This window comes from Geotrypetes seraphini, chromosome 3 (assembly GCF_902459505.1).
Source record: "Geotrypetes seraphini chromosome 3, aGeoSer1.1, whole genome shotgun sequence".
Taxonomy (NCBI): domain Eukaryota; kingdom Metazoa; phylum Chordata; class Amphibia; order Gymnophiona; family Dermophiidae; genus Geotrypetes; species Geotrypetes seraphini.
The window spans coordinates 157,465,540-157,491,672 of record NC_047086.1 but is presented as its reverse complement, the minus strand read 5'-3'; the positions used below and the strand labels follow the sequence as shown (position 1 = coordinate 157,491,672).

Here is a 26,133-nt window from a genome sequence, read left to right as displayed (position 1 = left end):
AAAAATGTAAATGAAACAGTACATACCTGCCTTTATGACAGCTGCAGATGTTATGCCCAGAGCAGGTCCCTGGAGTAGTCTGGTGGTCAGAAGGGGATCTAGGCCCATATCCCACTCTTAACTACTACACTTGTGGTGGAAGGTGTGAACCCACAAAAAACCTATTGTACCTCATATAGGTGCTATTGGTGTGGTGTACAGTAGTTATTTGGTGGATTTTGGAGAACTCATCACATAATATAGGGGGATTATGGTGAGGTGTTAACCTGGAAAATTTTATGTGAAGTTCACTTAGATGCCCCATTGCTCTGCTGGGATGTCTGGGTAGCCAGTTTACTAAAAATACTGACCCTTCCTACATCCCATGTTTTGTGTGTTTTTTGCACGTGTGTTGTTTGAAAATGGTTAAAAAAAATAGAAGCACATCTGAAAAATGGCCAGTTTTGAAAAAAACAGGATAAATGTTTTGCAATTTTGAAAATGGGCATTTTTGATAATGGATTTTTGTGCATTTTCCGCAAAGCATTCAAACTCAGATTTGGATGTCATATTGAAAATGGCCCTCCAAATAAGTTAGAACTTTAATCCTTGAAAATTGTTCCCCTATGTTTTTTCACACATCAGACATAGGCTCTTTGGGAACTGGTAAATAATGATAGTGTCATTCTCTTGTGACAAACAGTCTCTTTCTGAAGTTTTAGTGGTATCTTTAGGTAGTCTCATGCTGAACTGAGTTTTTGTACTTTTTGTGCAATGTAACTGCTGTTCTTGTTGCTGAGCTGATGAAGGGATTTTAGCTTGCCAGTGCTAGTCAGAAATGCATTAAATTACTGCAATAAAACTTATCTTCAGCTTGGCTTTTTGCTTTTTTTTTTTTTTTTGTTAGACTTAAGGGTGAGCAGACTCGGAAATGTTCATGTTGTCATTTTGATGGGGCCTCTTGTCTTTTTGTGTGCCAGTGAGAACCAGCAATTGCAACTCCTGTACCTGGAGTGCATTCTGTCAATGATCACCAGTTCCTCTCCCAGCATGCATCAGCACAAAGGCTTCACAGATCTCATCTGGTAAGTACCAGCTCACTGAAGGTGAAGCATAGACTACTAGCTATCACTCATGGACACTAGTATACTATTACATTACAGAGTACACAGCACTGTACAAATAGACATAGGAGCATTCCCAACTAACCCTATTTTTCCTTTAGAAATCTAGGATGAAAATTAAGGTTTGAGGAAAAACAGGTTAAGGAGTTTATAAGTCTAGTCAAAGCAGTGGTGCAGTGATTAAAGCTACAGCCTCAGTACCCTGGGATTGTGGGTTCAAACCCACGCTGCTCCTTGTGACCCTGGGCAAGTCACTTAATCCCCCCATTGCCCCAGGTACATTAGTTAGATTGTGAGCCTACCAGGGAAAATGCTTGAGTACCTGAATAATCTCATGTAAACCGTTAAGAACATAAGAACATAAGAAGTGCCTCCGCTGGGTCAGACCCGAGGTCCATCGTGCCCAGCAGTCCGCTCACGCGGCGGCCCAACAGGTCCAGGACCTGTGCAGTAATCCTCTATCTCAGGGGTCTCAAAGTCCTGAGCACTCCTGGGAGAACAGTTTAGAAAAAAATTGAATAACAAAAAATAAAGAATAAATGTTTGGGGATAAGCAGGGATAAGATTTCAAGTCTCAAAGGTACTTTTTACTGTGTATCTTTTGTGCAATAATCCCTGTTCTATAAAATTTTAATAGGGTTTTGTTTTAGGGTATAAGACCACCTCCTGTGCTTATTAATAAATGGAATAGGGATCTGCAGTGTGATCTTGAGCAGCAGGACAGAGTTGGGCTTTTTGAAAGCTGCATACAAGATTTCTCTGTGCACACAGCAGAAAGAGCTGCAAGATTTGGAGGTTCAGGTTCTTGACTGCTAGCCTAAATATGGGCATAAAGGAATATTCCTGGCAGTATCAATTTGTGCATGATTTTCGGCACTTAATTGTGGAAAAGCTGCAATTTCAGGAGTGCCTATAGAACTGATTTTGTTGTGCTTGGTGGGGAGAAGAAAGAACGATGACTCGCCAGTCTCCACCAAGAAACAATTAGGGGCAACTCTAGAATTGAGCACTTCAATTTAGATGCCCTGTGGGCATGCAGTAAGAGCCTATTGTAAAAAGTAACGTAGGGAAGAGCGGGACTGCCGGAGTTAAATAAGGTAGCGGCAGCGGGAGGGAAGTGTTTGTGGTTGGGTATTCACTCCATAAGACGCACCCTTATTGAATGGGAAAAACGAACCGTTCAAGTAAAGAGATCTTCAGAAGGGAAAAATCACATTCCTCTTTAGCATAGACTGTCATGGGAGATGCCAAAATGATTAATTCCTATGTTTAATAAAGTGATCCCTTGAGAGTTATAGAAGTGAAAGAAAAGACCATAACAGGGTTAGACTCAAACAGTTACAGCTGTTTTCTGCTCTTTCTTTTCCTTCGGAGTAAGCCACAACAATGCTAGTCACCAAATCTCAATAAAAGATAAGTGGAAGTTTTAAAAAAAAAAATGGTACAGAGAAGAGCTAACAAAATGATAAAAAACCAAAAAGGATGAAACAATAACACACATGATGAGGAAATGCTAGAGAGGTTAGAGCTCTTCAGTTTGGAGAAACAAAAACTAAGGGGAAATATGGCAGAGGTCAATAAAATCCTGAGTGGCGTGAAACAAATTGAAATCAGAGAGAGCTTTTTTTTTTTTTTTTTCTCAACATAGATGCTAGCTTTTACAAAGTCACGGTAGACGTTTTACTGCGGGTTGGTGAGGTAAATGCTTCGACACTCATAGAATTCCTATGAGTGGCGGAGAATTTACGTTGCCGGCACGCAGTAGAAACCCCTATCATGGTTTTGTAAAAGCCCAGAGTTAGGCTTTGGAACTCGGTGCCAGACAATGTGGTTAAAGCAGTTAGCATAGCTGGATTTTAAAAAAAATGTTTTGACCTGATTCTGTAAACAGCACTGTTCAGTGCAATAGCCAATCAACCATTTGGCATCGTTTATAGAATTCTGCCTAATGGGGTTTTCAGGATTTCTCCAATGAACATGCATTAGATTATTTGCTTGCATTGCCTCCATTTTATGCAAATAGATTGCGTGCATATTCATTGTGGAAATACTGAAAACCTGACTTGTTGAGGACTAAGGTTAGTCACCCCTGGTTTAGCTCATCTGCTAAATCCCCTGCTATCACCACATGCCACTGACATTTACACATGTAATATGTTCATAGCTGTGGGAACCTAGGAAATAGAATTGCTCTGTAAGTGCTCTTGTATCTGTAGCTAGACTTACCATAACTTATTTCTAGAGGACCAAGTCCTGTATTGGCCATTTGTGGAAGAAGGTTGCCGAAGTGACCAATTCTGGAGCAAATTGCTAATAATTTGAGAGAATGCTTAGCTAAATATACAAAGTTCTCAGACGTTACTGGAACTGAAGAGCCAGCAGGTGCTAAGGGATTGGGCATTTTTTTTTTTTTTTTTTTTTTTGGGGGGGGGGAGAGGGCTTTGAAGTGAATATCTGAGGTAACCCTGAATTTTTTTTGTCTAAGGCTGTTTCTCTTTGAGGTATGTGGAACAGTGTTTGTTGTATGTATGCCAAAAACCAAAAGAAACATATACATAATAATTAATTCAAACAAATAAAAGCATAAAAACTTGAACTCTAGTGAAATCAACATTACTTTAGATAAAAGCTTGGATAAACAATCATGCCTACTATACCTGAATGTAACTTGCCTTGAATTATTTCTAAAAAGATTTGAACGATATCCCCTTCCCCCACCCCCTAAAAAAGGAGAGCTAAAAAATTATCACAATGAACATAGTTCTCTTTTTGTGGCTGATAATCCATTCTACCAAAGGTAATGGAACCACCCAAAACAGAGGTTTATCTGTAAACCAAACAAGTAATTTTAAATGTCTTTTTCTTTTCAATAAGTAGCCAATACAAATGAATCAAGCTTTCCTGTTTTTGGACAGCTGTCTAGCAGCTGTATTGCGTAAAAACTGATGTCTCTTTAGGTTAGGAATAGCTAATTTTAAATAAATGTTGCAATAATCTAACTTATTGTATTTTTTTATTTTATTCTTATCCATAGGAAGCAGCTGTGCCCATCGCTTATAGTGATTCTGGGGAACCCAATCCATGACAAGACCATCACTTCAGCACACGGCAGCATCTGTCTAGAGTCTGACCCATCCTCTGGAGTCTCGGATCGTGGTCGAGGCTCAGGCTGCTCCTCCACAGCACCAGCCCTTAGTGGGCCTGTTGCTCGTACCATCTACTATATTGCAGCAGAACTGGTGCGATTGATGGGATCTATGGAATCCATGAAACCTGTACTGCAATCTCTCTACCACCGTATTCTGCTATACCCCCCACCTCAGAACCGTGTGGAGGCTATCAAAATCATGAAAGAGGTGAGGGATGTGTATAAGACTTTTGCTAATCGCTGAGGCCTCTCTGATCACTACTTTTATTTATTTTAAAATTTTATATTCCTCATATACCTATGCAGATAACATCATATTGTACATCATCCAATGACAAATACAACATAAAATGGTTGAACAGTGTAAAATCACAGAACCTAAAAATAAAATCACAAATGCTCATTTTAATCATTTGATAAGCCACTCATTATAAAAAAAAAAAAAAAATCTGAGCAGTTTTTAATAAAAACACATTGATAAGCAAGCAGCTGTATAAAACTTTCCTCTGCCCACCTCATCCGCACATGAATAGTGAAGCCCTGACACCCCTGGCAGCGGGAGAGATGCCCACTCTCTCCTGCTGTGTTGCACAATCACCCAACATTGCTAACACCCCCTCCCCCACCCCACCCCTGCAGAGGGAGAGATGCTCATTCATTCCCATCAAGCAACACTCCCCCAAGACATCCCCCCGGCAGTGGGAGAGATGACCACTCCCTCCTGCCACCACACAACCTCCTTCCCCCGACATCCCCCCTGCCCACTCTCCCTTTCCTTGCTTGATAGCTTTAAAATTGATGCATTTCCCTCTAGATCAAGGTGAATAGAAAGGTTGTTCGTTCCTTTGTTTTGTTTTGCTTACCCTTGCCTTGTTTATCTTTCCAGATACTCAGCAGTCCACAGCGACTGTGTGATTTGGCAGGACCTAGCTCAGCTGAACCAGAATCTAGAAAGCGATCTATGTCAAAGAGGAAGTCTCACCTGGACCTACTCAAATTGTATGCTCTGGTTTTTCTCTGTTAATCCTATGATTGCTAGGTACATTGGACAGTGTTGGTAGAAACAAGAATAAATGGCAAAGTTTAAGGACTGATTGAGAAATGGTGCAGCAGAGTTAGAGGTATGAGCGGTATGTGCCACGCTTACCTCCTTTGAGCAACTCCACTACTCAGGGGCGGCTCAAAGAAGTCTGCTGCCTGAGGTGAGTGATGAGATGGTGACCTGCCCACAAGGCACTTAAAGGGCCCCCTGAAAACTGGTTAGGAAGAAGGGTGGCGGGATCCTCCTCACACAGGGCAATGGTCTGGTTGTTGCTCCAATGGAAAAAGAAAAGCGGGATATATTTTAGAAAAAAATGAAAATTTTGCTAATGTTGGTTATGCTCAGGTTAAATTATGTAGCAGTGCAGAACTTATGCAAAAAATGATGACACCTGACCCCACACTGTTAAAATTTTAAATGTAAACATAACAGGCGCCAAGATTTACGCACCACAATGGGGCACATTTTGTGTCAATTCTATAACAACTTCAGGGAATGCCCCTAAGTCATTACAGAATTCTAGCACAAAACTGCATTGGCGCATTGAAATACAGGCATGCCTATTTATGACAGGTCAACGGTTGGTGTAAGTTGGTGCCCCTAAGGGCTCCTTGAAACACAAGAAACAGAGTAATTTATACACCCCCTCACTGATGGTGAAGTAAGTGATTTGGCCACATATATTGTACAATAGTGCCCAATACTTATGCGTGTAACTGCCAATTATTGGTAACTATATGCCAATTATTGGTAATTATATAAGAGAAATCCCATCCCTTGACAAATTTAAAAGTAACTTGAAGGCTTTCCTTTTTAAAGACGCATATGACGTATAATAGTCCTTTTAAGAATGGCATTGGAAATCTGTTCCTTGCCATTTTACAATCATTTTAGCTTATTTTACATTATTTTAGACTATTTATATTTTGTTCCCCTTCCTTTTGTTTTTTTTTCCCTCTTCCCCTCTCTTTCTCTTTATATATGTATATATATTGTATTTCTGCCCATTTCCATCCTGTATCGGTAAGTTAATGTTTGTCAGTGCGTCTGATTGTTTGTATCACTTTTTGCTATTTGTTTTTAATGTGTTTTTTTTATTATACCCTGTTTTTATATATTATGTAAAACCGCTTTGAATTTTGATAAGGCGGTATAGCAAATTTTTAAATAAACCTGAACTCTTGATGTGCGTTGTACTATTGTTTTAGAAAATACATGTGATCTTGACTCCTAATATTAGGTCAATAAGCAGAAAAGTGAGGTCCAAAAGAAAGTAAGTCCAAAGAATCAAATAATAAATGTAACAATCTACATTCCGAATAAATTGTGTAACAAGTGTGCTAAAGTTCCTCAATAAACATGCATGACTAGATACAGGTTGTGTTTCAGCAATAGTGCCTGTGTCAGGAGTCCAAGTGCACTAGTATGATGTCAAAAAAGAGGGTATAAATATCAGAACAAAAACCTCAATTTTATAGAAGCAAGTGTTTCACGTTTACAAATATTTTTGTTTTGCTCTGATGTCTGCCCTTTTTGACGTTGTATTAGTTCACTTAGCCTCCTGACACAGGCACTATTGCTGAAACTTGGCCCTTGTCGAGTCATGCATGTTTATTGAGGAAATGTGGATCACTTCTTGGACAATTTATTTGTTACTTGAATTATTTGATTCTTTGGTCCTCATTTTTTTTGGACCTCATTTTTCTGTTTGTCTTATGACATTTTTCTCTTTTTTTTTTTTGGGGGGGGGAGCTCATCTTCCTAACATTAAGTGCCAAGTTATAGATAAGGGGAGATAAATGCTGTCGTATTGCATTTCCTATGTGAACTTATTCTGGGGATTATATCAAATCTGATCATCTTATGATCACCGTTAACAAGCGGAACCAGCACCATTACTTCCCGCATCAATTCATGTGCTCCACTAAGAACTAGGTCTAGAATTGCTTCACCTCTTATTTGTTCCTGAACCAGCTGCTCCATAAAGCAGTCCTTAATTTCATCAATAAATTTTATCTCTCTTGTATTCCCTGATGTTGCATTTACCCAGTGAATATCGGGGTAGTTGAAATCACCCATTATTATTGTGTTGCCCAATTTGTTAGCCTCCCTAATTTCTGATAAAATTTCAGCATCTGTCTGTTCATCCTGGTCAGGCGGATGGTAAGACACAGCTATCACTATCTTTTTCCCCTTTTCACATGGAATTTCTACCCATAGGGCCTATAAATCAGAAATCAGGCCAGGGATGGGTGGGAGCTGGGGAGTGTGGGTGAACAAAGACTTTCCTCAACTGTTATCTGTGCTCTAATCTGATCTTTTGCTCTGAAATTCAGCCTAAAATACTAATCTAGACTAAACACTTTTTATATAAAAACCCTAACAAAGACTTTAAAGGTTACTTTATTGCCTAAAGTTTCTGAAAAAAACAGAGTACTGAGCTAACAAGTAAAAGAGAAGGGCAATGAAATAACTTACTGAAGCCCAAGTTTTATCTTTTCCCAAGTTTGAATGCTAGCAGATAAGATATTTCTCAGTTATGTTCTCTTTCAATTTTAGGATCATGGATGGGATGACAGAAGCTTGTGTAAAGGGTGGCATTGAAGCATGCTATGCATCTGTTTCCTCTGTCTGTGGCCTTCTTGGAGCTTTAGATGAATTAAGACAAGGGAAAGGTCTGAAAGAGGAACAGGTTCTTCATCTTCTTCACCGTCTTGAGGAACTAAAAGATGGAGCAGAGTCTAGCCGAGAATCTATGGAAATCAATGATGCAGATTTCAGGTGGCAGAGGCGTATTCTTTCATCAGAACACACACCATGGGAATCTGGAACAGAAAAGAGTCCAGATATTAGCATTAGCGTCACCACAGACACTGGTCAAACCACTTTAGAAGGAGATCTGGGTCAGACTACTCCCGAGGATAACCTTGAAGTGCAGAGAAACTGCTTGCAGTCACCAGGTGGCAAAGGTAGTACAGAAAATCAGAATAAAGATCTGGAGTCTGAACCAACTGACCAACCAGATGTCATTCAAAGAAGTCACACCATTGTTTACCCTGATATAACTAACTTCCTGTCAGTTGACAGTAGGACAAGGTCTTATGGGTCAAGATATAGTGAAAGCAACTTCAGTGTTGATGACCAAGACCTTTCTAGAACAGAATTTGACTCTTGTGACCAGTACTCTATGGCTGCAGAAAAAGATTCTGGTAGATCTGATGTCTCAGATATAGGGTCTGATAACTGCTCCCTGGCAGATGAAGATCACACACCCAGAGATTATCCAGGTCACAGATCATTGCGTAGTGCTGCACTCTCACTAAAACTGCTGAAGAATCAGGAGGCAGACCAGCACAGTGCTAGACGGTTCATACAGTCTTTAGAAACACTTTTGCCTCAACTCCTAACCCTTTCAAGCATGGAAGAGGTGGATTCTGCACTCCTGAACTTCGCTTCAGCTTTCTGCTCAGGTTTGCAAACAGGTATGATGTCAGGATGCATCGCTATCACAAGAAACATTTCTAAGAACAAATTTGAATTACACAGGCTATGGTTGCTAAATAGCTTCTGTGCATTTCATGTTTACTTTGCTTCAATGTATTTGCTACAGAAATGGCTTTCTTAAAGGCATTAAGGCCCTGATTCTAGTTATGGCACTCTAAGTTAGGCAGCGGTAGGCGTTCTAGTGCCACCTAACTTCATTGTTTTAAATGGTGATAAACAGAACGGCAGTTGACCGTGTCATTTAAAACCAATTAAAAACCAAATTTAAAAAAAGGAGGTACTGCCAAAATAGCCACCATTCTCTCATGTACAGAGACACTTTACGATGTCTAATGACACTGTAGGTGTGGCTAACGCTTGGAACATAAGAACATAATATTTACCGCTACTGGGTCAGACCAGTGGTCCATCGTGCCCAGCAGTCCGCTCAGATGGCGGCCCTTAGGTCAAAGACCAGTGCCCTATTTAAGTCTAGTCTTACTTGCATATGTTCTGTTCCAGTAGGAACTTATCCAACCTTGTCTTGAATCCCTGAAGGGTGCTTTCCCCTATAAAGAGCGTTTCAGATTTCTACCACACTCTGGGTGAAGAAGAACTCCTTACGTTTATACGAAATCTTTTCCCTTCTAACTTTAGCGAGTGCCCTCTCATTCTCTTCACCTTGGAGAGGGTGAACAATCTCTCTTTCTCTACTAAGTCAATTCCCTTCAATATCTTGAATGTTTTGATCATGTCCCCTCTCAGTCTTCTCTTTTCAAGGGAGAAGAGGCCCAGTTTCTCCAACCTCTTGTACGGCAAGTCCCCCAATCCCTTAACCATTTTTGTCGCTCTTCTCTGGACCCTTTCATGTACGGCGACCAGTGTTGGATGCAGTATTTCAGGTGGAGGGTACCATGGCCCGGAATAACAGTATGATAACCTTTTCAAATCTGTTTGTGAACCCCTTCTTAATCATTCCTAGCATTCTGTTTGCCCTTTTCTCCGCCACTGCACATTACGCGGACAATTTCATTGACTTTTCTCCAAGTCTCTTTCCTGGGGGCTCTCTCCGAGTATCCTGTATTCATGCATATGATTTTTGTTTCCGACATGCATCACCTTGCACTTATCCACGTTGAACCTCATTTGCCATTTCGCGGCCCATTCCTCTACCATATTTATGTCTCTTTTTAGGTCTTCGCAGTCCTTCTGTGTCCTCACTACTCTGAATAATTTGTATCGTCTGCAAATTTAATCACCTCACTCGTCGTGCCAATTTCTAGGCCATTTATAAATATGCTGACGAGCACAGGCCCAAGCACCAAACCCTGCGGCACTCCACTCGTATTGTCCATTCACCCTCACTCTCTGTTTCCTATCCACCAACCAGTTTTTAATCCATGTGAGTATATCATCCTCGATTCCATGGTTCACAATTTTTCGAAGTATACGTTCATGTGGAACCTTGTCAAACGCCTTCTGAAAATCTAGATATATGATGTCGACCAGGTCACCCTTGTCCATCTGTCCATTTACTCCTTGGAAGCAGCATTAGGCATTGTAAAGCACCTCCTTAGCTGCGATTCATGTGAAAGGTAGGTACCAGAAATATAGGCCTTTAAAACCCTGTCCTTCATTTCCGGTGTCTATCTTTCATAAAACTGCGTTTCTAGAAACAGTACCATTGTGTGATTGGCGGCCACCAACAATGACACTATTTATAGAATCTGGCCCTAAGTCAATACAGTGATGCTTATAAAACATTTGCCATTCATGATGGCCACTTCTCTTTGCCTAGTCATCAAGAGGCCAATAGTCATCCCAATTGAAAAATTTATAAGTCTGTACTTTCCAGAAGCACTGCTTGTTTACCCTTAAGTGCTTGAAAGGGAGTAAGTGAATTTTATACCTCCTGCCCCCACTCAACTCTTGGGTCAACGTGTCAGTAGGTTTCTTTTCCAAATTTTACTATTTTTAATGCATTGGAAATTACTGAGAAATCAGGATCAAAGCAGACTTCTAAATAAAAGTATGTTTGATATTTTTTTTTTTCTATAGGAATAGATGGCTGGTCATGTGACTTTAAACAACGCATCAGATGTATTTTATGTCTATAGGGAAAATGCTTAAATGTTTTAAAGTGAGTCTAATTATATTCATAGTCACAGTAATGTAAAGTAGTCCTTGGCCTCTTCCATAGCATTGTATGTATTAATCACTAGAAAGAACTGGAAAACTGCCAAGATAAATATGAATACTCAGGCTATACAGGAAAGGTTATATATATATACCACACCACACCCCTACCTGTCTCCTTTTTGAACAACAGTATCAACATGAGTTTTCACATTTGACATACCAGTAAATACAATAAAAGTGATGATGCAGGGCACTAATTATTCTCTAGTTAGTATTAGATTTAGGGTTTTTTTATTCTCTAATCAAGCTGCTAATTTGGCACATTATGATTTTTGCACTAATGCTATGCACTGTCAGTAAGGCTGAAATGCTTCTTGAGGGCAAAACAGTCATGTTCACCCAGTTCTTATTTAAACATTTTTATGGTTGACTGTATTTTCCAATTACCTTGGTAAATCCACTTTCATTTCCTTTTGGTACAGACAGTTATTTTGTCACGCAGCAAAATGAGTGAGTCAGACTGTCTGCTTTAGTGATAAGACTTGCTGCTCTTGTATCAACTTTTATTGTAATGGCTTTTGTTATAAGGTTCATTCCCATCAAATGGGCATTGGCATTAGAGAATGACACGGTGGCTGTTACCCACGGCTAGTTGCGGGACCCGCCAAAACGGTGAGAAAAAACCTGTGTCCACCGTGGCTACGGGGACAAGGCCATTCACCGCCCCGTGGAGCGGTGAATGGCCTTGTCCCCGCAGTTAAGGGAGGGAACACGCACAGTCACCTATCGCGCTCCCTCCCTCCTTACTGCTGCCGCTGAGTTGAAACAGCTCCCTTTCTCCCTCCCTGCCCCTTACCTTCGTGGCCACGTGTCTAAATTGCCTTCTTATAGCAGCCAGAGCGTTGAAGCTGCGTGTGGCTGCCATAAAGGTCATCTCTGACGCAACCGGAAGTTGCATCAGAGACGACCTTTATGGCAGCCATATGCAACTACAATGCTTCGGTGGCTGCTGTAAGAAGGCAGTTTAGACATTGCCGGCCACAGGTAAAGGGCAAGGAGGTTTGTCGCACCGGGCCTGTTGTCCGGGGGGGGGTTGAAAGCCACGAAGGTAAGGGGCAGGGAGGAGGAAATGTGGGGTTGAGAGGAAAAGACGCTGAAGGGAAATGGGTAAAACAGAGTGGGGAGAAGGACGCTGAAAGCACATGAGGATGACAGAGGGGGGGAGATGGACGCTGAAAGGACATGGGGAAGACAGAGGGGGAGAAGGACGCTGAAAGCACATGGGGAAGACAGAGTGGGGAGAAGGGCTTAAGATTCTGGTTGGCCCAGATGCCTAAGGCCCCTCCACAATGCACCAGGAAGGGCAGGCGGGCCAGCCAGCTGGAGGCAGGAAACATGATGGCAGATAAAGGCCAAATGGCCCATCTCATCTGGACATCCGCAGTAACCATTATCTCTTTCTCTCTCCGAGAGATCCCTCCTGCCAGCCATCACCATAAAGAGGGGGAGTGCGGGATTCCAGGTAGGCTACTTTATGGGGTAGGGGGGTTCTTGCAGGAGGGATTGGACATCCTTCCTAGGAGGGACTGGGCATCCCTCCTGCCAGTAGTCTTCGCAGAGGGGAGGGGAAATAGTTTGTTGCAGCCGCAGCAGCTAAACTTATTGTGGCAGGGAGATCCCTTGCCGCAATAAGCTCAGCAGCTGCAGCTGCTTGAAATGTAGGCCAACATTTTTCTGGCCTACATTTCAGGGCCACCTCGCTCCACCTAAGGTCATCTAAGGCCACTTCCAGATGAAGCCACGCCTAGCCTTAGGCGAACATAGGCAGGCCTACATGCCTCCCTAGGCTCCCAGAGGCACCTAAATGTAGGCTGCCTGCCTCAGGATGTTTGTTTTTTTAAACGTGAATCCCGATTTGGCTGGTTAGGCAGCAGTAGGCCACCTACAATCGGGACGCTGTTTATAGAATTTGCTTCTAAATATTCAGAGGCAGCCACCTCACATTTCTCTCTATTGCCCTAGACCCAGCATTCTCCCCCTCCCCACCTATAGCCTGGCAACTCACCCCCTTCCCCAGTCTACCTCAGCATCTTCACCAGCACAGAAGCATGTCCCCTGTCTGCATTAGCCCTACAGGCTTCCCTCTACTGTGTCCCGCGCTTGCTGGCATCACTTCCTGTTTCTTCTGTGGCAGAGGGTAGCCTGCAGGGCTGACCATGGCAAAGATGCTGAGGTAGATGGGGCCATGGGCAGGGGGGCAAATGCTAGATCCTGGGGTTGTGAAGAAGAGAGGAGAGATTCATGATAAAGGGAGGGAGAGTTTTGGAAAGCCCACCCATCTTAACTATAGGCCCACCCAAAAGGATGAGTCTGATTGTGCCACTGGAACTTGATAATTTGGCTTTCTGAACTTGATAAACATGCTCCCAGCAGTGCTTGACTTTTAGGCACAAACCATTTGGAAGCCTGTAATTTTTGCTGCCATATGGGTGCCCAAATGGCGATATTTAAAAGTCTTTCTGTACTTCTCTTTCTGCTTCCCCCACTGAACTCCAGTGCAAAGTATGCAGCCTCAGAGGGAATGGAGATCATAAGCATCCCACACAGAGCCTATGGGGAAGATGAAACAGGCCCCTTCGTTGCAATGCTCCGTATGGGGATCTGTTCCATCTTTCCTACAGTCACTGTGCAGGGCAGCTATGAATTCTCTTCTGCTCCAAGGGCATGCTGACCCAGCATCTGGCACAGAGAGGACTTTTAGACACTACCATTAGGACCATCAAAAGTCTGGCACCAATGTTTGCAAGTGCCGAGCTAGGGTTGTCCAGAAAAACCTAAAGTTGGAAAAACTGCAAATTGAAGTTTTTCCTATGAATTTGATTGTGCTTGATCAGAAAATAATTTTAAATTTTTTATAAAGCCCATCCTTTCCCTTTGGATTGCTCTGAGCGCTGCCATTCATTTACTCAAGAGTGTTTTGGGCTCAGTGACTACTAGCCAAGTGCACCCTGAGGAAGGAATTTGTTACACACCAAAACTGGGATCCTGGTTGGGACCACTTGTTTTCAATTGATTGAAAAAGCACCTCCCATGCCTTTCTGTTTGTCTGCATATATCTCAAGGCAAGTTGTTCTTCTGTTTGCCTGTCTTGCTCTGTGTTATAAGATTTCCACCAAAATAAGAGCAGCATGTGAATAATGGATCAATTTTCATTTTCGTTAGGGGTAGTGCAGTCGCCCGGCTTTGACGGAAGCGGCGGTGTCGGTTTCCAGACACTGATGAATGCTGACAGTGTCTACATGGTGTCCTACTACGCCCTTCTTCTAAATCTGAAGCTGTCCAACTGTGACTATTACAGGAAGAAACCACCTCTGCTGCCTGTGACCCTGGTGAGCATGGGTTGCCATAAGTAGCTCTGACAGCGCACGTCCCAAGAAAGGAGTACCCTAATGGGACAAGAAATATTGTTTTGTTCTATATTGTTGTATTCTATATTGTGTCTGGGCGGCAGCCATGATGAGAAGTCGAGCATCTGGAAAAGAGAAATAACACCTTCACATCCTGAGGCAGCTAAAGTTTAGCGAAACGCTGGCTATCGTTGATGTGTGGTGATTTCAACTTCAGTTAAGTACTCCTTCAATGACATATTGTTTCATGGTGGCTTTATTCTGAAACCAGAGGGTCTGCATTGCTCAAGGCTTTTTCTGTTAAAATATCTATCAAGGAGGTTTTTTTATGCCAGTGGAGTGATTCTACCCCATTATATTCTCCATTTATTGTAGCTGCTGTGTCAGTTGGTGGAGGAGGGGCTTTGAGGCTTTTTCCTTCCTCGAAGTGATTTTTGATGTGAAAGCTGTTCTAAATGTTGGACCCTGGTTTTTGAATAACCCTATGATTTATTGTTCTTCTCTTTCCAGGGGTTTAGCGTTTTTCATCAGGACTATATGTTTATTGTGCTATAAATTTTCAGATTGTTGGTTACTGTGATATCAGTGGTCTCAAACTCGCAGCCCGGGGTCCATATGCCTCCTGCCAGGTATTATTTTGAGGCCCTCGGCATGTTTATCATAATCACAAAAGTAAAATAAAACAGTTTCTTGATCATATGTCTCTTTAGCTATAAATGACAATATTATTATTAAGACATAGCCAAAAGGAAAGATTTATAAACTATAGAGAGTTTTACCTCATGCAAAATTGTCATTTCTTTAATAAGACATTAACAATTTTTCTGAGGCCCTCTAAGTTCCTACAAATCCAAAATGTGGCCCTGCAAAGAGTTTGAGTTTGAAACCACTGGTATAGAGCATAGAATTTGCTGCTGTTGACAAGCCAAAATGAGGAATATATTTTTTAAAATTACTTTAGTCTAGATGGGCCATTTGGCCTTTATCTGCTGTCATGTTTTTATGTATCTGGAGCAAGCAGGTTTAATGGTTCTTTTACTGTGTGATTACACAAACAAATGGTTATGTATATTGCTTAAATGCAAGTGCACCTGGAAATTTATACTTTGCTACTTGAGAATTTCCTGCAAAAATCTTTAACTGTGGGGAGTAGGTGGCTGTTATCCAGGTTTGGTGGAGTTTGTTTTATAAAATCTTTAAATTGAAAGTTTGGATTCACATTTATATTCCTGTTTGAGGTGTTTGCATTTCATAACATGTCTTTGGGACTGTTATTTTATATTGTTTACAGTTAGTATTTAGATTTTTTGTTCTTTTCTGAATAAAAAGACTTCTATTAAAAAAAAAAATTTAAAGTCTTTAGCTGCAGAGGATATCATTTTACCTTCAATCACCTCTTTCCCTCATCTATTCTGTGTTGCAGAAGGAGTTTATGAAACAGGTGCAGTCCAGTGGCGTGCTGATGGTCTTCTCCCAGGCGTGGATCGAGGAGCTCTATCGTCAGGTGCTGGACAGAAACATGCTGGGAGAATCTGGGTACTGGGGAAGCACAGAGGAGCACTGCCTCCCTCTCATCACCATGCTGACTGGTGGGTAAGGCAGCGTGTGCCCTAGTGCTTCAGTGAAATCGTGGAACTGGGCAGGGCAGGGCAACAGTTTAATGCTGACACATGGGAACATCCTCCTCCAGTATCTGAAATGAATCTCAGCACCTAGAATGATGTCTTATTTTCAAAATGGCTTCTCTCATTCTCTAGAAATGGTATGAACAAGTCAGTTTTCTAAGGTGACTGCATAGCAACTTAGTAGATGACGACAGATAAAGACCTGTCTGCACAACAAGATAAACTCATAGCATAAGGACTACTTATCGACTACTATTAAGTGGACTACTATTAAGAGGATTATTTTAGCACAGGATCTTGTGGCATAAAATGAGACAGTGTACTAAAATAACCCAACTTAAACGTTTTACTCGTTTACTGAAGAGTGTTTTGGACTTAGTGACTACTAGCCAAGTGTCCCCTGAGGAAGGAGTGGCCCATATCGACCACGGGAATGGAACGATTCTGCGCGGCTGTTTCAGTGCAGCCGGTTCATTGTGACCCTTTAAGAGCGGGCTGTTTCATTGTGCTGACTCCTGCCACCCAGCTCACCTGAACGGATGGCTCATGAGGAGTCTGACAGATGTTGTCCCCTTACTATCTCAGATAAATTTATTGATGCACCAGTGGGGGGCAAGGGGAGCACTTCCAGCTGTAGCAGGAGCCTTCAGAAGCACCGATGGGGGTGGTGGAGGAGGGAACATTGCTCCCTCTTTCAAACCTTGAAGCAATTGGGCCTGAAGTACCGGGGGGTGGTTTGAGGGGGGATATGTCCTTCCTCTTTCATCGGTCCATTGGGCATGAAGCACCAGTGGGGATGGGTAGGCAATGGGGGCCTACCCTGGAAGTATTCTCATTTGTCCAATTGGGACTTTAAGCACCAATGGGAGGGCAAAGCCTTCTATGATATGCCCCTTTTTTACCAAGTATTTATTTAATGGAACAGAAGCTTCAGCACGGTAAGCGCTCACCAGCGCTGAAAGGGCCATGCTGAATTGTCTTAGACCAGTGGTCAGCAAACCGCGGCTCGCAAGCCACATGCGGCTCTTTAGCCACTTGATTGCGGCTCTGCCAGTAGCCAAAATTTTCCTGCACAGAAGGGCCCCGACACAGCAGCTGTTCTCACAAATTGCCGGCGGCTGCCCCAAAGTTTCCCTCTGCCGCAACTTCCCGTTCCTGACAGGGCAGATCACCGCAGAAGGAAAGCTTTGGGGCAGCCGCCGGCAGTTTGCGAGAACGGCTCCATCAGAGCCGGATTAAAGGATAGGGCCCAAAATGGTCAGGGGGCCCGCCGGTGCGGTGCTTTAGGGCCTTTTGGGCATCTCCCTCACCTTCGCTGGATTCGCAGCAGAGTCATTGCCCGGCCTCCCCCCCCCCCAGCATCATCGTCCCGGGCCCTCCCAAGACCGACAAACCTCCCTCCAGCACTCGTCAGCAGTCGCAGCACTCTAAACAGGCTGCTTCACAGTTCGCAGCCTTCTGCTGTTGATTCCCTCTGCAGTGTCACTGTTTAGAGTGCTGCGGCTGCCGATGAGTGCTGGAGGGAGGTTTGTCGGTCGTCCCACCATGGGTCAGCAGGGTTCGCATGGGAGGGAGAGCTATATATTCCTTTTCAGAGGGGCCCTGGCTACAGGGAGAGAAGCGGTCTGCCCTGGGTGCTCCAAGGCCTGACATCTTTAACTTCTTCGGGCAGCAACAGCATTTACAACTAGCTGCTGTTGACAGTTTTGGGCCTTCCTCTCTGCCTACTTCCTGCTTCCATGAAGGTAGGACCCAACAGAGAAGAAGGCCCGAAGCCGGAAAAAGCAGCAAATTGTGAATGCTGCTGCTGCCTGAAGAAGTTCATGACGCCAGGTTTTGGAGCACCCACTTAGAGGCTGCAGTGCCGGCCGGGGACGGGGTGACAGAAGGAGGAAAGGGAGTGAAAGGAAGGAATTAAAGGAGATGCCAGGGCTTGGAGGGAAGGGAAGGAGGAAGAGATGGCAGAGCATGGAGGGAAGAGAGGGAGGGAGGAAGAGATGCCAGGTCATGGAGGGAAGAGAGGGAGGAAGGAAGAGATGCTAGGTCATGGAGGGAAGAGAGGGAAGGAGAAAGAGATGCCAGGGCATGGAGGGAAGAGAGGGAGGAAGAGATGCCAGGGCATGGAGGGAAGAAAGGGAGGGAGGAAGAGATGCTAGAGCATGGGGGAAGATATGCCAAGACATGAAAGGAAGGAGGAAGGTATACCAGACCAAGGGAAAAGGAAGGAGGAGATGTCAGAGCATGGATGGGGAGAGAGAGATGCCAGGGAATCAGGGAAGGGAAGGAGATAGATGCCAGACTGTGGGGTGGGAAGGAAAGAGAAGAGAAGAGAGAAATGCTAGAACATAGGGGAGGCGGTGGTTTCAGAGAAAAATGGAGAGGTGACAGAGCTGAAATGAATCATGTTCAAAGGAGAGAAGGGGTAACTAGATAGACAGTTTATGGAAGGAGCATAGAAAGAAGGAAAATGCCATATGGAACGGGGAGAGGGCAGACAGTGGATGTCAGGGGCAGAGAGAGAGGGTAGACATGGAAGGGGCTGATGCTTCATGGAAGACAGAGAGAGGACAGATGCTGGCTAGAAAGAAGTGAGTGAAGACAAAATGATTAAAGCAGAAATGACAAAAGGTAGAAAAAGATTTTTTGTCAATAAATAAAATTATTATTATTATGATATCTGGTTTTATTTAATGTTAGTAGCTAATTTAAACAGACTCCTAAAAACATGTTTCCTGAAAAGAAATTTGGCTCTGAAAAGAAATCTTAATCGTTGTACTGCTGATCTTTGGCTCTTTTGACTAATGAGTTTGCCTACCACTGTCCTAGACCCATCGACAGCTTCCCCATTAATTTTTTTAAAAAAGTTCCTAAATTTTTAAAAATGATTCTAAACTAGGAGAAACCTTTCAGCAGTTGTGTCTTAGGAGGAAGATGAGCTTTGGAGGAAACGAGAGCAAGAGAAACCTGTAGCTTTTGGGTAAGTTCTTAATTAAGAAGCAATGTGATGTTTAGATTCCTCCCTCTACAGGGGTCTCAAAGCCCCTCGAGGGCCGCAATCCAGTCGAGTTTTCAGGATTTCCTCAATGAATATGCATGAGATCTATGTGCATGCACTGCTTTCAATGCATATTCAATGGGGAAATCTTGAAAACCCGAATGGATTGCGGCTCTCAAGGAAGGACTTTGAAATCCCAGTTTCATGACACTTGTAATTATACAGATGTATGACGATACTGTATGCTGTTCACAAGAGGAGATAATTTTTTTAATATTTAAAATTATGAAAAAACAAAAATCCAAGGCAGCAATAACTGATTGCAAACATGAAATTATATTAAGATGATAGGGTGGTGGGGCGACATTAAAACATGTTCTGGGCCCATTTTAAGAAATAGATTCAGAAGTGCTAGTAGAGTATATGTATATTTGAGGACCATTTTTTTTGAAGTTTACAAATCTAGGGACTGCAATAGAATCAGGAGATTCTCGCTTCTATGCAGCTGATAGAGCTTTGTCAGTTGGTAATTTTTCAATTAAGCTTTAAATGGCTTAACTAAGATGTTAAGAAATTAGCATGTCTATAAAAGCTATTATTTTTGTGTATACTACGTGCAAGAAGAGATAATTCTAGGTGAAGTAAACCTATAATTTTCCCAGCTGGCATCCTCTGTGTTTACGGCCTCTTGCAATGTGGTGTTGTGTTTTGGTTTGGGTTTTTGTTTTTTTTGCATCAAATTTATGTATCCTGACACTGTATAATCTTTCTTCCTATTCTCTAGAATCCAAAGAAAAATAATCAATTACCAAGGCTTAAATTACCAACTACTGCCTTAAAAGTATATTCTTTCATGCTTAAATCATACACACTTATGATTTATTTATTCATTCATTCATTCATTTAGCCCGTCCTCCCAAAGGAGCCCAGAACGGGTTACAAGATTACATTCACAGTATAAGTAAGACAAACTTTGGTGGGAAAAACAAGCTTGGTGTACATAGAGGTATAAATTTCAGCTTTTACAGTATAGTCATAACATACAGATTTAGAGATATAGACAATGGACAAAGAGTGTTTTAAAATTTGCAGTATTTTCCGAGAAGACATAGTCTATGGTGTTTCAAATTACATCATTTCCCGTATGGACATAGCCTAACTTAGATAAAATAGCTTTGTAGGTTTGTGTGTCATTGAAGTGTGGTGGGTCCTATTTTTGCTTAAATTTCCAGAAAATTTGGAGCCTGGTATATTGTGCAGCTTCTTTTCCCTACAGAATGGAGAAAAGAAGCTTCATAATTCACCATCTCAGTCCTGTTTGACCCTGCTGCCATTTTGTTCTTTTTTTTTTTTTTTAAACACATTTCTGAAGAAGCTCATTTGTCTACAGGAGACATCTGGGAGCAGAGTAAAGCAGTTAGGGATGATTTTGTAAGCGGTGCCTGCTGTATGTCAATCATGGACAGGCATCGCTTACAGAATCGCAGCTAGCAAGAGCCCTAGGTAGTGAAAATGTAGGCCAGGGCTTTAAAGGTACCTAGGGATCTTACAGAATCATGGCCAGTCACGCCTAGTGACACTGAAGTCTGGTGCCACCTCTTTACATGCCTGCTTTGGCATCACTAGGCACTGCTAGGTGCCATGGACCCTGGTTCTGATCCCAGAGGGTACCTAGCAGCACCTACATTTTTTTAAATGAGTTCTTAATTGTTTTTAATGGCACAACCAATTATCACTCCACTTAAAACCAATTAAAACACTTAATTTAGGCGCCGGTAGGCATGATCAAGGCGACTGCCAGCGCCTAACTTTTGGTGACATTTTGAAGAATCTGGCCCTTAGAGCCCAATTGAAACCAGGTTCTTCACTTTTGCTAAAACCGAATCTGAGACTGAAAAGGGCCACTTAGGGTTATATCACGGATCGGATCCGATCCATGAGAGATCCGATCCGTGTCCGGGGGGGGGGGGCAAATTCAGAATTGCCCTCATGCAAATGAGGGTGATCAGAATCACGCCCCCAACAGACTGCAGAGCTTTTTACTTTTTTTTACTTATTTTATCGCGAGCTCATGGTTTTAACCCGCTTTAAACCCTCAGGTTAAAACCACGAGCTTGCACTGCGGGGCCGAAAGCAGATGGGGCAGAGAGCAGGAGATCGAGGCAGAGAGCAGGCCGGCAGAAGGCAGGGCAGTCGGAAAGGACCTGAACAACTGGTCCTCAGCAGTCGCTTATTTTTGATCGGTCAGCCTAGTCGGTGTCCCTTATGTTTTTTTTAGTGAATCACTTCCTGCCTACTTTTGAATGCCGTTCCCCCCTCATTTGCATGCACAATTCAGAGGATGATCGGGACAGAAGTTAGTGAATTGGGTCGGAGGGAAATCGAGTCGTAAAGAGGGGGGAGGCTTAGTGAATCTAGCCCTTAGTCTCAGCCAAAATTGAAGATGAAAACAAAACTGGCCCTGCCCCCCTGCCAATCCAAAATGTTCCCCCCTCTCAAACACACCCACCAGTGGCAGCCCCTTCATGTGCCTGTCGTGTTGTTGATGAGTAATAGGCATGATCCCCACTCGCTCTTGTACATGGCCAGCTCCGCCTTCTAAATGACATCAGTGGCTGCATGAGGTCCCAAGAGCCATATTGAGATTGCTCCTGTTTAAGCTGGTTCTAATCGCAAAATCACTACCTGTACCTCATCAAAAGAAATTATAGGTGTAGCCTGGGGTAAATTCATGCACCAGGAGTAGTGAGGTTAAGTGCATGAATTTCCTGAGCTGTAAGGAGCAGTTCCTCAGCAACAGCTGAAGGTACATTTCACAGTGAGGTTAAGAGAAGAGGTTAAGTGTTCATTTTACACCCTGAAGTGAGCAGCCTGCAGAAGGCTGGCTGGTGACGGGACAAAAGTGCGCCGACATTGCAGCGCAGACAATTCGGCGCAAGACCCCAGCGCGCCGCCTAAAAAGTGACTTTTAAAGAGCTACGACGGGAGATGTTGGGGGGAACCCCCCACACACTTTACTTCATACTCTTTGCGCTGCCGTTGGGGGGGGTGCAACCCCCCACATTATAAAGAAAACTTAATTATTCCTAAAAAATTAGGAAAAAGTTAAGTTTACGCTAATGGAGGGTTCCAACCACCCCATTGGCAGCGCGAAGAGTATGAAGTAAACTGGAGGGGTTCCCAACTCACACCCTGCGTTGGAGCTCTTTAAAAGTCACTTTTTAGGTGGCGCGCTGGGGTCTTGCACCGATTTGTCTGTGCTGCAATGTCAGCGTGCCAAAATCCCACGCGCAAATGACTATGGAACCATGAACCAGGCTGGCTCTGTAATTATTACTTGAGGTGTACAGCCTGTAGAGGGTCGCTTCTTGATGTGAAATATGAACCCTAAGGCAGTTGGTAGTTTAGCCTTCGAGTTCCAGTATGTTCTGGAGCTCAGGAGTTCATAACAGGTGTCTGGGGGGTTGCATTGTAAATCATGTGTTGACATCATCAGAGTTTATAAAAGATCCTGTCTTATGCGGGAGTTTGTCTTTTGGCAATCTTCACCATCAGATCTGGATTCCAATCTACAAAGGAGTCTAACCCATTTGGAGAATAAATAACAACTCATCATCTTATACTAAAATTCACAGATGTAAATAGTTTGTTATTTTCTAGATTTGTAACTGAGTTTCAAGCGGTGCCTCTCTTCTGTTCCTGAGAGATATAGTAGTGGCTTACTGCTCTTGCTTTGGAAGAGATATTTTTCAGTGACCCTCTGGTTTTCCTAATTCCCAATTGCAATAAGATTTCAGGCCACTTTGAAATAAAACCTCTTCTCCCAATGGTCCTTAAAGCCCACAGTTTTCAGACTACATAGGTCAAAATCTATTGAGATGGAAGAACAAATTTTTAGTCAATGAGTCTGTATTCCAGAACTGAATTAAAACTTAGTGCATGAATTATACATGGAGTGAAAACATATTAACAGAAAATGCAGGACATGGTGCTTAGAGATGATTCGTAGACCTCAATGGTGTAGCCGTGTGGAGAGTAAATTTCAACACACCGTGGTTTTATACACCTAAGTCGTCATCGGTCCAATGTTTTTTAGCAAATTGCTTAGCATATTTAAAGTGCAGTCTTATAAATATATTAAATATAGATTAGTACTCATCTTTGTGCAAAGAAACGCGACTCGGGGGGGGGGGGTGGATTTACTCCGACATAGAGCTATGTTTCGCCAAACGGCTGTATCAAGGATTCCTCCTACAAAAAAAAAAAAATATATATATATATATATATATTTTATCTTACAACTTCAATTAGACAGATACAATATTTTGTTTAGTATAAGTTTAAAACTAGTTTAGTTAACTAAAATTTAAGACTAACCATTAAGTCCGCCAGAGCGATGTCACCTACGTTTCACAGTTTGTGCAGGGAAACATGGCCGCAGCGTCTAGCTTCTTATACATATTCAAAGACAACGTAATGAAGTAAAAATCTCTACGTGGCCAATCAGGAAGGAACCACCCCCTGTCCACACCACTGAGGTCTATGAATTATTAGAACCGACTACTCTAAGGTTTTATGGATATGAAGTGTTGAATGACCTTAGTAGAAACTTTACTAGCCTACTAAGCTTAGAGAGCTTAGAGATGATGCCATGTTAGAATAAAATGGATCTACTTTTATTCCCATAGTTGAACCTAGGATTTCTGGGGCTCTTTTCCCTGGAAAAGCGGAGACTTAGAGGGGACATGATAGAGACTTACAAGATCATGAAAGGCTTAGAGAAAGTGGAGAGGGACAGATTCTTCAAACTTTCAAAAACTACAAGAACGAGAGGACATTCGAAAAAATTAAAAGGGAACAGATTCAGAACCAATGCTAGGAAGTTCTTCACTCAAAGTGTGGTGGACACTTGGATTGCGCTTCCAGAGGGTGTGATAGGACAGAGCACAGTATTGGGGTTCAAGAAGGGATTAGATAATTTCCTGAAGGAAAAAGGGATATAGAAGGGTATAGATAGAGGAATACTATACAGGTCCTGGACCTGATGGGCCACCGCTTGAACGGACTGCTGGGCATGATGGACCTCTGGTCTGACCCAGCAGAGGCAATGCTTATGTTTTTATGGTGTATATATACATTTATAGTGTATTATTTTTCATCTATATTTAGGTCTAAGATTTTGCAGTAAGCTATAAGTTAATTAGCCTGTTTGTGCCTTTTTATTATTTTTCCTTTTTTACCTACAACAGTGTGTCACAAACGTTTTAAGCTGCGGCACACTAATCTCGGGGCTGTGGCTGGAGGGCCCCAGAAATGTGCAGACATCAACGCGATCATCAACATCCATAGATGTCCTCCAGCCGCAGCCCTGAGCCTCCTATTACTGCCGGGGGGTGGGGGGAGGGGGCAGAAGAAGAGGTGAAGTGCCAGTAAGGAGGAGAGGCGCATGTGCCAGCTGACTGACTACAGGACATGCCTAAAGTGACCATACGTCCCGTTTTTAGCTCACCTGTCCCGTTGTCCCCATGCACAGCTTCAGGACGCCAAAATGTCCCATTTTCAGAAGGAGCGCGACAGGCGAGCAAAAAATGGGCTGCCGTGACCTATTTCTCCAAGCCACCGCCACACTAACATCATCTTCGTGCAGCGACTGCACAAGCCTCCTTCCCCCCCCAACGTCAATTTTGATGCTGAAGAAGAAGTTCTGGGCCAGCCAATCGGTGCTTGGTTGGCCTGGAACTTCCTCTCCGACGTCAGAATTGACGTCGGGGGGGGGAGGGGGGAAGGCTTGTGCAGTCGCTGCACGAAGATGATGTTAGTGTGGCCTTGGCTTGGAGAAATAGGCGGCAGCAGCTTGGGGGACCGGGCCAGAAGAGAGAAAGAAAGACAGAAAGAAGGGGGTGTCGGGAGAGAGAGAAAGAAAGAGTGGAGGGGGCAAAAGAGAGAAGGAAAGACAGAAAAAGGGGTTGCCAGGAGAGAAAGAGAAAGAAAGAAGGGGGGGCCAGGAGAGAGAGAGAAAGAAAGACAGAAAGAAGGGGGTGCTGGGAGAGAGAGAAACAAAGACAGAAAGAAGAGAGGGGGGCCAGGAGAGAGAGAGAGAAAGAAAGAGGGGAGGGAGCAGAGAGAGAGAAGGATTGGATGGACAGTCAGAAGGAAGTGCAACCAGAGACTTACGAAATCACCAGACAACAAAGGTAGGAATTATTTTATTTTCAATTTAGTGATCAAAATGTGTCAGTTTTGAGAATTTATATCTGCTGTCTATATTTTGCACTATATTTAACGGATTAGGATCCGGTCCCGTTTGAGGGAAACAATAAATGGTCACGTTAAACATGCCTCTTACCACGAGAAGCACATCCTGTAAGCAGTCAGCCGGCATCTCATGGCACAACTAGAATCTGGCGGGGCACATAGTTTGTGATACACTGACCTACAGGATGAGTTCCTTTAGTAAATCAAAGTGCAATCTGGAAGGCAGGCCTCTTGAAAATTCAAGTCCTTTAGTACCATCTTAATGCCACAATAGATCTTCCTTCAAGATCCAAAGGTACCCCTATATTCACCCCGAATCACTCATAGGTCTGGTGTACATTCTTTTTGTGTTCTAGCATTGCTTCACCATCTTATCTTTTCACTCACAGATCTCTTCATTCCTGGGTATTCTCTAGAACGCAAACTAATGTTTGGCATGCTCCTGTTTTGACAGATACCGATGGCTTGGGAAGCAGTGCAATAGGTGGGCAACTGCTGCGATTGGCTTCGCCCCAATCTCCACTCACTCATGACCGGAGCACAGATAATTCAGTTGTGGCAGGTACTGCCTGGCTTTTTTATGCCCTCGTGTTTTTTTCACCAACATTGATGAGAGTTTAAGGTAGTTATACAGGAGCAGCAGAACATCTTTTTGGCTGGGAGGGGACAAAACTAACCAACCTTTACTCCTGCCTACTCCTTTCCCCAATTTGCTAGCTGTTGATGCTGAGTGAGGCAAAATGTTTGGCCCACCCTGTCCCTGTGTTAAGTACAAATGTGGTCTTTAACCTTTTCCTATCGTAATAAATTTTACGTTACGCTGGTTCCAATCGTAATTATTTTAGCAAAGTTTTGTATTATTCACCATTATCATTTACGGCTATTGTAAACATAATGTAAATACATCACAAGTCTGTAAATTCAAATATTTTGTGT

At 42.9% G+C, this 26,133-nt stretch overlaps 1 protein-coding gene across 2 annotated transcripts in view; it reads left to right on the top strand.

The window, feature by feature from the left end:
- Positions 1-26,133, top strand: part of ARFGEF3 (ARFGEF family member 3) — a 216,440-nt gene that overhangs the window by 88,400 nt on the left and 101,907 nt on the right. For both annotated transcript variants that reach the window (XM_033938199.1, XM_033938198.1), the window contains 7 exons: positions 960-1,064; positions 4,138-4,459; positions 5,138-5,250; positions 7,853-8,775; positions 14,138-14,304; positions 15,746-15,911; positions 25,652-25,759. In XM_033938199.1, the coding sequence (XP_033794090.1) occupies positions 960-1,064; positions 4,138-4,459; positions 5,138-5,250; positions 7,853-8,775; positions 14,138-14,304; positions 15,746-15,911; positions 25,652-25,759 (1,904 nt within the window). The remainder of the gene's footprint in view (positions 1-959; positions 1,065-4,137; positions 4,460-5,137; positions 5,251-7,852; positions 8,776-14,137; positions 14,305-15,745; positions 15,912-25,651; positions 25,760-26,133) is intronic.